This window comes from Lissotriton helveticus, chromosome 5_1, assembly GCF_964261635.1.
Source record: "Lissotriton helveticus chromosome 5_1, aLisHel1.1, whole genome shotgun sequence".
Lineage (NCBI taxonomy): Eukaryota > Metazoa > Chordata > Amphibia > Caudata > Salamandridae > Lissotriton > Lissotriton helveticus.
This window is the reverse complement of record NC_136065.1, coordinates 1,735,390,144-1,735,402,696: the sequence shown is the minus strand read 5'-3', so window position 1 is coordinate 1,735,402,696 and position 12,553 is coordinate 1,735,390,144. Positions and strand designations below refer to the sequence as shown.

Genomic DNA, 12,553 nt, shown 5'->3' with positions numbered 1-12,553 from the left:
CACTGCGGAGAACTTCGTGGCAATGAATAAGAGTTGCTCATTCATTATTCAACAAAATGGTATGGTATTAAAAAGCAGCAGCGGACTGGGATAGAGGGTCATCGGGAAACACCCCTTTGTGCCCGTGCCGGTCTGTCCCATCAAAAGGTAGTTTTCAGCTAGTGCAACACTGATGGCCCCTTCTAAAATAAACAATGCAACAGGCACATTTTCTTAGTTTATTGTAAAAGAATCTGCTAAAATATTTTTAAAAGAAAGTATTTGCAACAATACGAGTCCTTTGTATGGGAGCTCAATCGTATTACATATTAAAAATGTCAATGCAGTTAGTACAAATTGAATCTTCCAGGTCTGAGGAGAGCAATCATTTCGATTTTCCATTTCACAGTGCATGGCAGCTACGCAAACTGACCACACGGGGCGCAAGGCTCTTAACCCAGGTGCAATTCATCAGTCTGACTGGGTCATAAACTGCACTCTCGGCATCGAAGCACCACAATTAATCGGACTATACAAAGGCAAAGCATGGAATTAACAGGGATTCATTTCAAATAATTTAGAAGATTTTTGTATATTTTTTTAACAGCTTAACCGTGCACTATACCCTAGTTTCCATGATAAAAAGTACAGTTGTACGGAATAAAAAACAAACCTACTGATAACAGCGGTAGTGATACGAATTAGCAGGAAATGGGAACGCACCAGTAAAGCAGCATTACAAGTGACTTGAAATGGGTTTTCAGAAATGATTAGCTCGGTGTTCAGACAGAGTACCTATTATCGGACATTACAGAAAGAAACCACTTAATTAAATATTTCTTGGGTAGTGCTGGGGGTGACTTCTCTCTACAGATACTATCACTCCCTTAGAGCATTAATTTAAAGGTTTTTGTATGAAATGTTAGTATTTTAAAACGTGTGCACTTAGTCTATGTTTCTGCGAACACTGAAGAAACATAATACGGCCTTATATTAGAGCTACATTCAAATGAGTTATACAAATAAATAGTTACTCAGACTATATATTTACATGTGAATAAGAAAAGTAATGCGTTCTCTATTTTATTGTAATCAATTTGACTTTTTCGTTGACAATAAAATAGTTGTATACCATATCTCTTAGAGCTGGTGATGCTATGGCCTGTTACTTACGCCCATGTGGTAGTGTGATGTGTTAAGAAAGAATAATTGCCCTTTGTATGCCTTCCACTTGATTAAACAAACTTTGACTTACCACAAGGGTTAGTTTTGGAACCTGGCGTCACTTCTGAGTAAGCCACTAGATGTCAGCAAAACCCTTTAAAGGAAATATTGCTTTGGTGAAATGAAACAGTATGCAGTATTCGGAGTATGATTTTACATTTTACAGGAACATATCACCGTGTGGTATCGATTTTTCTTTTATCTCACAGTGGCAGATTTGATTTCGTTGATGCTCACAGAGGGGCACATCACAGTGACACCATCACGATGAAAACACAAGAAAAACCGTTCACCAGCACAGAAAAACGCCAGTGCATACTTTTCGATTAAATATATAAAAAAATTGCCCTTCATTCGGGAGCTCCATCATTCCATTTATAGTACAGATGTATACATTACGTATATAGACACGTGAAGAGAGAGAAAGAGAGAGATCAGACATGTGTATAAACTTATCTGAATCTGCATGGCATACACTCTAGATCGCTCGTGATCTACATACGCTACAACTTTCAAGGTTTGCAGCGCGTGAATGCACCTGTAGAAATGGGCTTTAGAAGTCTGCTGACGTGCAATAGCTTCTAAGCACCCCTCGATGTCCAGTAAACCTGAATGAATGTTTGGGGTAGTCATTGCAAATGCCAAATCTGCACACTAGGAAGGAGCAGCAAAATAGGTTGGACAGATTAGTCTGAGCACCGTCCTTTAATTGGCGTCATCATCACCACGACACATGGGCATGGATGGTTAAGAGGCACACACCTTTGATTTTCTGCTACACCTTGCAGTCGCCATAGAACTTCCGCCTAAACTGTCCCTTTACCGTGTACGCTTTTTATATCAGGTGCCTGTTGCTTCTCTCTTGAGAACAGTTACTGCCCCTAAGAGCCTAAAATTGAGGGCCACACATTTACATTGTGGTTAACAGCTAAACGGGGCAAATTTACCGCCCCATTCAGAGTTTTTGAGGTTGGAGTGGGGAATAGCGTGCAGAACCAGTTTTCCAGCACCCATATTCTGCACATTCCCATTACCCTCCTCTTTCCCTCACGCCAGTTCCTCCAGGTTACACTGGAAGAGTTTGTGCGAGCGGCGTTACCACCACACAACACGGAATACCATCTGCGCCCTAATCCTGGTATTACTGCAGCACTCAAAAATAAGTGCCAATGAGCAACGTAGTATTCAACTGCCTTTGTCTGCAGTTGGTTTGGCACATTACGAACTTCATCAGCATTTGAACCCACACAGTGTTGCTCAAGAGGTTTAGCAAGGCACAAGGTTGTGGCACTGATGCACATTTTGTAACCTAATTAAAAAGTGATGTTGCTAGACAGACGTATGCAAATATTTTGTTTTAACACATACAAACAGGCTCCACAAGTTATGTTGGTGCATACATCAACAGCTGCTCTGTGATTCGTTTAATAAAAGATATTAAAAAATATAACCATCACTCGTCAGCGATGGAGGTGATCGACATTTAAGTAATTAGCAATAAATTCAGTTCTGTACAAGAACCTCCTATGGGTAAAAATTGTAAAAACGGGTATAATATTTACATGTAAGAAAATAAAACTGTTCTGAATGTGCCATGGCGTATGCTGAAAATGGAAGACCTTCTTGTGTGCCCTGAGAAAGATAAATACATGGAAAGTTATGTACACATTCATTCCTTCAAACGAAAACCGTGTTTCGCTCCAAACAAAGGCCAACGCTTGCAGGTACGTCCCCGCATAATTTCCTACCTACTGTTTCCACGGAGCCTAGAATCTTCTTCCTACGTGGAAGAGCAGAGAAGGGGCCTGTTTTTAAACGCATGCCCTGGTTAGAATCATGCAAACACCCATTTCGGGATCATGCCTGACATTTCCAACCATTGGAGTACATGCTGGTCCATATTACATTTCTAAACAGAGGGTATAAGATCTGGGGCAAACACCGCACCTTCCGTTCAGTGCCCGCCAGAGTGCCCAACAACGGGGGCTCCCTTTTTACAAGTGCTAAATTTTACTAAACTCGTCCTTCGTGCGTTTGGTACAATGAACCTTCCAGCACGACCTGGTCTCCGAGGTAAAGCAGCGTGAGGATGACATACCAAGAAGCACAGCTGGGACTGGCCATACTAACCGAGCACGTCAGAGCTCTGAATGGAAACAAGCAGCTGAAGTGTGAACTCCTTCATTCTACAGGGAACACCATCGTCTTCCAACGTTTCATCTGGACTGTAGTAGCACCCACAGCGGTAGCAGGGGGTAAGAGCAGTAAATATGCACTACCGAAAACATGGCTTGGGTACAGTGTAAGGGCAGGTAATGTGGGTGGAGGTGGCGCCCTGCATCCGTCCACTGCACCCGGCCGTTTCGGGGCGGGGAAGGCTGCACCGCTGACAAGCATACGAGGGCTATGCAAATGAGGTCGATCTGCCTGTCCAATCCGGTGCAAAGACATTGCATGTGACGTTCCACCATTTCTATCTCTAGAGAGTTCCCATAGGCTGGCAGATGTGCGTCATCTTGAACGTGTCCTTTTGTAAACATATCCCTGCAGTGTTATAAGGCAGCAGAATGCTTCGACTCGTAGTACTTTCTTCTCCGCACACACTGAGGGCAGGATGGTACTCCGACCTTGCAGGGACCATGGAAGACCGTTTTACATTCCGTACACCTGAAATAAAAAGCACATTGATTACCATCATTAAAGAAGCTACGCTTGCAAACACATTTTCAGGGGCACAGAGCCAACAAAATCCCACACACAACTTGAATTAATGTTCAGAGGGCGAACAATAACAAAGGGACCCCTAATCTCAAAGAGGATGTGCTCTCTTCTGAACACTCAGCAGGCTTCTCTAAAACATGCATCTCTGAAATCAGCGTTCCTTCTACCCATCACTTATGCTTGCAGAGTGAGTGAGATCCGGACACTATGATGTAGCGAACAGTATATCATTTTTGTTTTCGAAAAGTTGTCACAAGAACTAATTTGGGTTTTCTTCTAAAAGCACTGTCAGCCAAAGGCAGTGTCAGACTTTCACATTAATCAAACCCGTTCTCTTTTTACCAACGCTCCTCAACTCCCGCACCAAACACTTTACATTCTTTGGATGTTAAAAGGGTATTACAATTCTCCTGAGAACACATTGAAGGGGGGCAGGGTAGGAACATTCTTACCCCCCAAGACTCATAGGCATAACCGGAGGGAGCCTCACATGACCCTTCCATGGGCCAAAAACAAAATATGTCCCGCAATACTCATGCAGGACCCATAGGCCTCCTCTGACGTCCTACGGTACTCCAGCAGAACCGTTACTGCAAGACTGTGCAAGCTTCGCTGGGTGAAGCTTGCACGGTCCTACGATGTAATGCTCGATTGTAGTACCACATTACTGCGAAAAAATAAATAAATGGGAAAAATATGGGTTGTGATTCAATGGTGGGATGGCTGCTTGTCTGGGGAGGGCAAAGGGTCTTACCACGCACAACCAAAGACAGTCTCCGGTCGGGGTTAGGAACCCGCAGGGGTTGGGCGCAGAGCCTGGCCAGAGCCAGGCCCCTGCAGACAACTTTACGCCATGCACGACTGAAGGCTGTGTGTGGCGGGGGTTGGCCACCCGTGGGGAGTTGGAGGCTCGCGGGTAGTTGGGCTCAGGGCGTGGTCAAGCCCTGCGGCCATAGAGTGAATATGATCAAAAAGCCCAGTTCACAGAAGAAGAAAAAATGAAAGGTTGAAGTGACGTTCTAGTTATGTGCTGAAATAATACAAAAACCAATGTTAAAGAAACAGAAGAAAAAAAAGAGTATAATTCCCCAGTTCTAGTTTAATGAGCTAACAGTTTGCGCCCCCGCCATGCAGTGCTTATGATCTCACATGTTACATCACTTATGACATGTTAAAATACATCATTGATGACATCACTGATATCTCAGATGACTTTGCTGATGACTTCTCAAATGATATTATTGATGACATCAGTGATGACCTCACTTAAGACATCATCCAACAGATATGACAGTTTGCTTTAAGCTTTTCATACAGGAAAGTATTTGGTAAAGTACATATAGATCCAATTTTCCATAACCTCTGTAGTACCAATGGGCATAACATTGTGCATCAAGCAGAATATGAAGCATATCCAGGATTTCACCCATATTAAATAGATAATACACTCTTTTTCACTTGTACTGAGGGGAGTAAGAAACTTAACAGCTATGTAAATACTAATCAGATCAGCAACTTGTTAAACCTTGAATGACATTCAAAAACAGTGTTTGGTCATTATTTACCTTAATGAGATGTGCCTGTTAAATACCCCATCTGACACAGAATTTTAAGTGAACAGATTAGCATCAATACATTAGCTAATGACAAGGCATGCACAACCAGGCCCTAATGACAACCCTCCACAGTATGTAAAAGTGCACATATTCCTGAAATGAACAGAATGGTGTATTATATATTTAAACAATGCTTACGATCATACTGGAACTTAAATAGTCTGAGTCACCCTTAGAATATACATTTTACTGTAATGTAGAATGTCTCCGAAATTTCAGTCAACTTATGGATATAAATATATGCACTTTATAAATCACCAGTTTATATAGAAATCGTTGATAGCACTACATGAGAACTCCTTAGCTTCAGTATGTTCATAGAAATCCACAGGTGAATAATGCATTGTGATGAGAAGCTTTATTTTTTCACAAAAGTTTTGGCTACATGCCTTTGAATGAACCACCACTTATTTGAAACACATGTCTGCAACTCACATTAGTTGGGCTCAGTCTCTGTCTTGTTTAAACAAAGTACTTCTTGCACTTGAAACTTTACTGGTAGCAAAAGTGTGCACCATTTAACTTTTACCGTACTGAACCAGACTTGTTCCCAGTATTACACTGTTTCAGTTTTGTGTAGATATACACACATGTACATGAAGTCAATCTACAATGTATCTGTTTATGTCCCTTTACTACTTCCCTACTTTTTATTTAATGATCAAGACGTTTTTAGAGCTGTTTGAGAAGCAGTAACTTGAATGATATTGTGTGAGATAATAAGCAGTGCATAGTGGGGGTGCAAGGTATATTTAGCTCTGCATATTCCTGCCATCTAGTGATGGTACTGTGCATTGTGAAACGGTAAGATGGTAAGAATCCATAAAATCATTTGTGACCATCACTGACTACAGGGAGGATGGTGGGCGCATGTGAATCTACAGCATCTACATGCTACGAACAGACAGTTACAGGGCATGTAACATTTTCCATTCGTAGCATGTATGCCTGTAGATATAAATGTTATGTATTGACTGTAAATCAGTCTCACCACAAAGTGGTTGACAGTGAACAGATGATGCAGATGATGCAGATGTTTGGAACACTGCTCTCAACAGAGTTTGGCCAACTAAAGTCTGTTGATGGGCTTGGATGTCCACAAAGTAGTCTTTTGTGAGCATGTGCGAGTTTACCAAGTAGCAGCTTTACAGATATCTGCTAAAGGAATTTTACCTCAAAATGCCATAGTGGCCGTTTTTATGTGGTGGATTGTGCGATAGGGGGTTAACATGTGCTTGGCTTTGGCACAACAGGTTTGTGTGCACTTAATGATCCATCTTGCAATGTTTGTGATGTCCCATGTGAGGCTTGCCAAAGGCTACAAAGAGTTGTTTTGTTTTTATGGAAAACGGCTCTATCCTGTCAATGTAATACACAAGTGCCTTTTTAACATATAATGTGCATAAAGCCTTTCCGCTATGGAGTCAGTGTGCGAGAAGGAGGCAGGCACTTTGTTTTGATTAATGTGAAAAGGGGTCGTTACCTTTAACAGGAAATTGTGAATGGTTCCAAGTATCACTCATGTTTTTGTCAAACTAAATGAAATGTTACTCTATGGTTAATGCCTATGTTAATGTTTTAATCAGAGGGGAGTTCTTTCAGCTTTGGGTGGAGGATGGGGGTTGTTGGGACAATTTGCTGGTAGCCTTTTCATGCAGAGTTATGGGAACGTATTGCACATACCAAAAAGTTTGTTAATTTTAGAAGGTTAATGCCTGTAATTCACGGATGCATCAGAGAGAGGCCATTACAATTAAAAGGGCCACCTTCCATGATAAGAACTGGAGAGTGGTTTAAAGGGTGGGACCATGAGCCATACAAGAACTACATTTAAGTTTCAGAGGCGTTTTGGGAGTTATTACCCTTCTCAGGCACTCTATGAAAGCTTTAACCACTGGGATTTTGACAAGGGTCATAATTTCTCCGGTCTGCATGTATTTAACTGCAATCAAATGTAGGGGGAATGGAAGTGTATGCTGCCCTAGCCTTTTGGTGAAGCAGTAAATTATATATTGAACAGAGATCTTAAGAGGGTCGAGGTGTTGATTTTGGGGGTAGTGGACAAACCTTTTTCATTTTGCTACAAAACTGGCACACATAGTAGGCCTGGATGCCTCATGCAGAATGAACCTGCACTTTTCTGTATTTAGTGTCAAATTGCTAGGTTGAGCAGTTTGGGGTCTGGGTGTCTGGCCGGGAAACTTGAGTTAGAAGGTCTGGCATCAAGGGCAGCTTCTTGTGTGGGCTGACTGACATTTCCAACAGCAAGGAGTACTAAGGCTGTCTGGCCCAGGCTGGCGCTCCTAGAATGAGGATCATGGATACCTGACTCATTTTCCGAACCATGTGTTGAAGGAATGGGAAGAGGAAAAGCGTAAGCAAATATTGTGTGTGTATTAATCCATAGTGCATTTCCAATGGAGGGTGGCTGTGGATAGCTGGAGGAGAAGCTTGGGCATTTTGAATTTTCTGTAGTGGTGAATAGGTGGATGGTCGAGGTGCCCCACTGATGGAGGTACCCATGAGGAATGTGAGCTCAGTTTTCATTTGTGAACTTGTTGATGCTACCTGCTTAGCAGATCCGTAAATTGTTGTCCAACCTTGACAAGTGTTCCACTAACAGATGTAGGTCGCTGCAAAAGACCCAATGACAAATCTGCTGTGCCAGACCATGGGTGTAGGGCATGGCCATCATGTTGTCTGTCTTTATGAGAACTATTTTGCCCCAGATGATCTGGAGGGAAGCTGTGAGGGCTAGATGGAGCAAGAGCACTGGCGTAACGAAAAGTGAGGGGGCCTCCCTGCACGGTACTTAGAGGGGCCCCCTCCAGGCTCAATCAGGAGCTCTCTGGCCACAGTACAGTGCCGAGGGGGCCCCTTGGAGCTAGAGGCCCCCCGCACCGCGGGGGCTGCGTGGGGCTGTGTTACACCCCTGTCCAAGTAGTTGATGTGATCACCCTGGTAAGAGTCAGCTGCCAGCTTGTCATGACCGATTCAAGTCATCTGCATCGTCAGAGGGTCACTTACTTTTTCCAATAGAGGACTACACTTTACGGGGAGCAACACCACCCCTCTCCCGAAAATAGTACAATTTATATGTCCTGTTAGTGATTGAAAATATTACCAAAAAGTGCTAGAACTTTCCGGTTTGTTTCACTGTTTATTACTGTTGTATTTCTATCTAGGACCCTAATTTGATATTCCCAATTTATGCCCGTATATGGCTATAATAAATAATATCCTTATAAAGGCATAAGAATCATATCCATATTTAATTCCCTAGACTCGTAGAAAGTACAACAAGTTCTTTAAACAAACCAAACCTCCAGCAACCTGGGAATTCCCCATGCTTTTGTTTTGATTTGTCCTAGAACTCCTGCGAGCACTGAAAGAACGGCCAGTTCTTAGTGACATCTTTTATTGACGTCTTATGTCCAACCTTACGTCAAACCCGGCACATTTCAGGTATAAATATACCAACGTTGCCATAAGCAAACACATGGTGGTTTGGAGCAGAGCGGCTATCTACTTGCCCGAGAGCCCAGCTGATGCGAGAGGCCACGGACGCCGCCCCTCCCTTTTGACGCACTGAGAAAGACGCTGTCTTTTTTTCCAGCCGAGAAAATCCAGCTCCTGTGTTTCCAGCCACCCTTGCGGGTTGCTGGGAGATCTAGTCCTGAAGAGAGAGATACAAGACCTCCCACATTCTATTACCAAGGTATGGAGCTGGCTAAACCCTTAAGAGAATTCTTGATTCAGATTCTTGGCAAAACCAACTTAACTTAAACTGCTACTTACTTACTCCTTCCCACGTATTAGGCTTAGATCTGGTACACCGGGGTAGGCGTATTTAGAAGCACCAGTTGAGTATGTTAGTCAATGTTTTTATGTATGTATATATTTTATCTCTTTTAAAGTATCATATGGCTAAGAAACCATATCAATGCTTTTACAGTATTATTTTATAATACTCCTTTTACTGTACACACTTTACTATAAGTATTGCAATTGTGGCAATTCATTTCTCTTGCATGAGAAAGAAGACTGCTCAATAAATAACACCTTTTATTGAAAACGCCAGTCTCTCTATTTCTCTGCACTCTGGTGAAACTAAGTATGCACGATTGACTGAGTGAAATAGCTGTCTATTGTTTTCACACGACTCTAGAGATACACTCTTATTCTAAGGGAGCAAAGTTGTCATGTTATATGGTTGTCGCAAGCTAATCCCTTCTTGTCTATCCAGGGAAGTTAAACTCCTCCTTGTTTATTCGAGAAAGTTTCTAGTGACCTCTGAGCTAGCTGGCAAAACTAATTAAGTCTAATATAGAGACCTAGTCGACCTCAGTCCTACGTCTACACTGCTGTTTATATTATTCCAATGCGCAGAGCCTATTGGGAATATAGGAACTACACTACATTACCTTAACTGATGTCCCTACGATTTCTTTGTGTAAATAAAGACTGAGAGTCGTTAGCGTTTGGCAGGTGTGCGGCATCAACCCTCCCGTTTTTTTGTACGATGAATGCTGAGCGGTCACAAATATGCTGTGTCCTCTCAGCTCAGCTGTGCCTTCCATACACTACTACTGCATCTGCAGAGGCATTGAAGGTATAGAAATTCCCATCCAGCAGTAGGGAATCTCTAGGTTTGTGTTCCACAGTAATCACTGGAAGTCGAAACCCCCAAAGAAAAGTTCTAAAAACCATGTTGAACGTGAAAGCAAAAAACATAAATAAAACACACAGAATAAAATAAACAAAACATACCTGGTAGTTGTATCAAACTCAAAAGGGAAAATAATGTCATCCTTATTGCATATCTGACAAATAAACCCCCTTTGGCTGCACAAGTCACAGTTGTAGATATGGTCAGAAGCAAACTGGATCAGGGACTGAAGAAATACTTCAAAGATACCTTCTGTGATCTGCAAGATAGACGTATTAAAGAAGTATGTGAAAAAGGTATCTTTCAGACCATTTTTTAAACTGTATAATTTTCTAATCGGTCAGAAAAAATATTTCCCCTACTTCTAAAAGACACACATTGAACAAAGGAAGCATTTTTGTTATACAATCTAAAATGTGTACCAAAAAAACATTGAAGCTGTGGTGCGTGATTAAATGAGCCATTAGAATAGGTTTAGGATTTGATAATCCTTCTTCATTACATACACCAGGCGTTGAACTACTGTCTTGTAATCAGCCTTCCAGCACTACAGCTTTAGTAACAAGCAAACAAACAAGTTCGTTTTATTCTGTAACATTTTTTCAGATAGCTATGGAGTCTCCTACAAACTCTTTATCTGAAGGTTCATCCCAGCAACAAAACTAGATCAGTCATTTTTTTGCCAAGCCATGGCCAGTCACTGGCACCAGGTGGCTCTGTCTGACATCAGTTGCACGTCACTGGAAGGCGAAGGACGGAGAAGGTAGAGACAGATAATAAAAATAAAATACCAGAAACAAAAATATTATCAAGAGGAAGGAAAGTGAGTAGGAATTTAAGGAAGACTTTATCAAAAAGAGAATGCATTCACAAGGAAAATAGCTTATTTATTAAATATATATTCACTCTTTCACATTTCTTTCATGAACCACTTCCATTACATCACAAAAAGGAGGTGGGCTGAGGACCTCTACATGATTTGTATATATGAAGATACTCTGCAGGGTTGCTTTGATACATTGGGAGTCACCCCTCTCATCTAAAGAGTCATGTTGGGTTAAAGAATGTGATGAAGCCCAGGTAGCTACTCATCAAATGGTTGGAATCGGGACTACTGTTAAGAGGACAGAAGTGCTGCACTTCCCTTTTGTTGAACTAGCCCAAAACTGACTGTGCAGGGTTTTACCAGGTAATTCGTAGTAATGTTCAGCACACACATTTAGCCATCTGGAAATCATCTACTTTTTAACAGCTTTACCTAGCTTGTGTCACCTGTAACCAATCTAATTTGTTACTGTCCACTCTAGCATATCTTGTTCATTAGGTCGAGCATTCAAGACCTCTTGTATATATTTTAGTATATACTTATTATATACTTATATGTGTATGTACTTTGTGGGCTCTGGAGATCAGCCCTAGGACTTGTCTGCTTCCGCTTTATAACTGGCTTGATAGAAAACGACCAGCAGAGGTCAGTAAAATACTAGAAATGCTTTCTACTGATGGACTTTCTTTTAAAAAAAAATTCTGGCAACTACCTCTATTGAACTTTCATGACAGAAAATGACCAGCAGAGGTCAGTAAAACACCAAAAACACTTTAGCATTCTCTAGATTCCAGTCCAGTGAAATTGTCTTCCAAGAGCACCCGTAGACAACAATATTTTTTTCAAATCTTGTATTTTCAGTGATATGACCACCGAAGGGCTAGAGTTTATTCTAAAAACAGAGCTTTGGACTTAACCATTTCCCACTGAAAGGCAATATTTCTCTACATGTGTTCCCATACCTGGCGTGTCACGCAGTTTGGTGTTTACTTTTCCTCCTTTTTAAAGAACAGTACATGTTTCAGCACCCAAGCTAATGTGCTGCAGTGATCTAATTCTGTGCAGACTCTCCTCTTCAGATGAGTGATTAGAAAGAAACAAAAGACAGTGGTGAGAGGTGATATAGCGTGTGATAAATTAACCCTGAAACTGGCTTTGATAAGGAGGAAAGTTTCACCCTCAACGTTACCTTGTCCTTAGAAAATGAAGCAAAAGGAGGGGATGCTAAGTTTGTATTCCATTCTCTACAAATCCACAAGGGACAAGGGTCTAAGGGACAGTTTACAGAGCAGTGACCTGATTTAATCCCCAATTCAACTATAATCAATACATAAAAATCTGGCGGTCAAACAAAAAAACATTCAGGAAAAGAGACAAAGCAACCTTCAACTATCTAGCTTACTTAAATAGAATTCAAAACAGAATATTCTATTCCATAATCAAAACTGATATCCAACACAGAGACCATTGCGAACCAGTCAGATTTCCATCAACTGCCAATCGTGGCCAGTGTCATCA

The 12,553-nt window shown here is 41.5% G+C and overlaps 1 protein-coding gene across 3 annotated transcripts in view; it reads right to left on the bottom strand.

The window, feature by feature from the left end:
- Positions 1-204: 204 nt before the first annotated feature.
- Positions 205-12,553, bottom strand: part of PLEKHM1 (pleckstrin homology and RUN domain containing M1) — a 247,449-nt gene continuing 235,100 nt past the window's right edge. For all 3 annotated transcript variants that reach the window (XM_078645003.1, XM_078645004.1, XM_078645005.1), the window contains exons 11-12: positions 10,311-10,468; positions 205-3,870 (exon numbers count right to left, since the gene is read on the bottom strand). In XM_078645003.1, the coding sequence (XP_078501129.1) occupies positions 3,756-3,870; positions 10,311-10,468 (273 nt within the window). In that variant the 3' untranslated portion in view covers positions 205-3,755. The remainder of the gene's footprint in view (positions 3,871-10,310; positions 10,469-12,553) is intronic.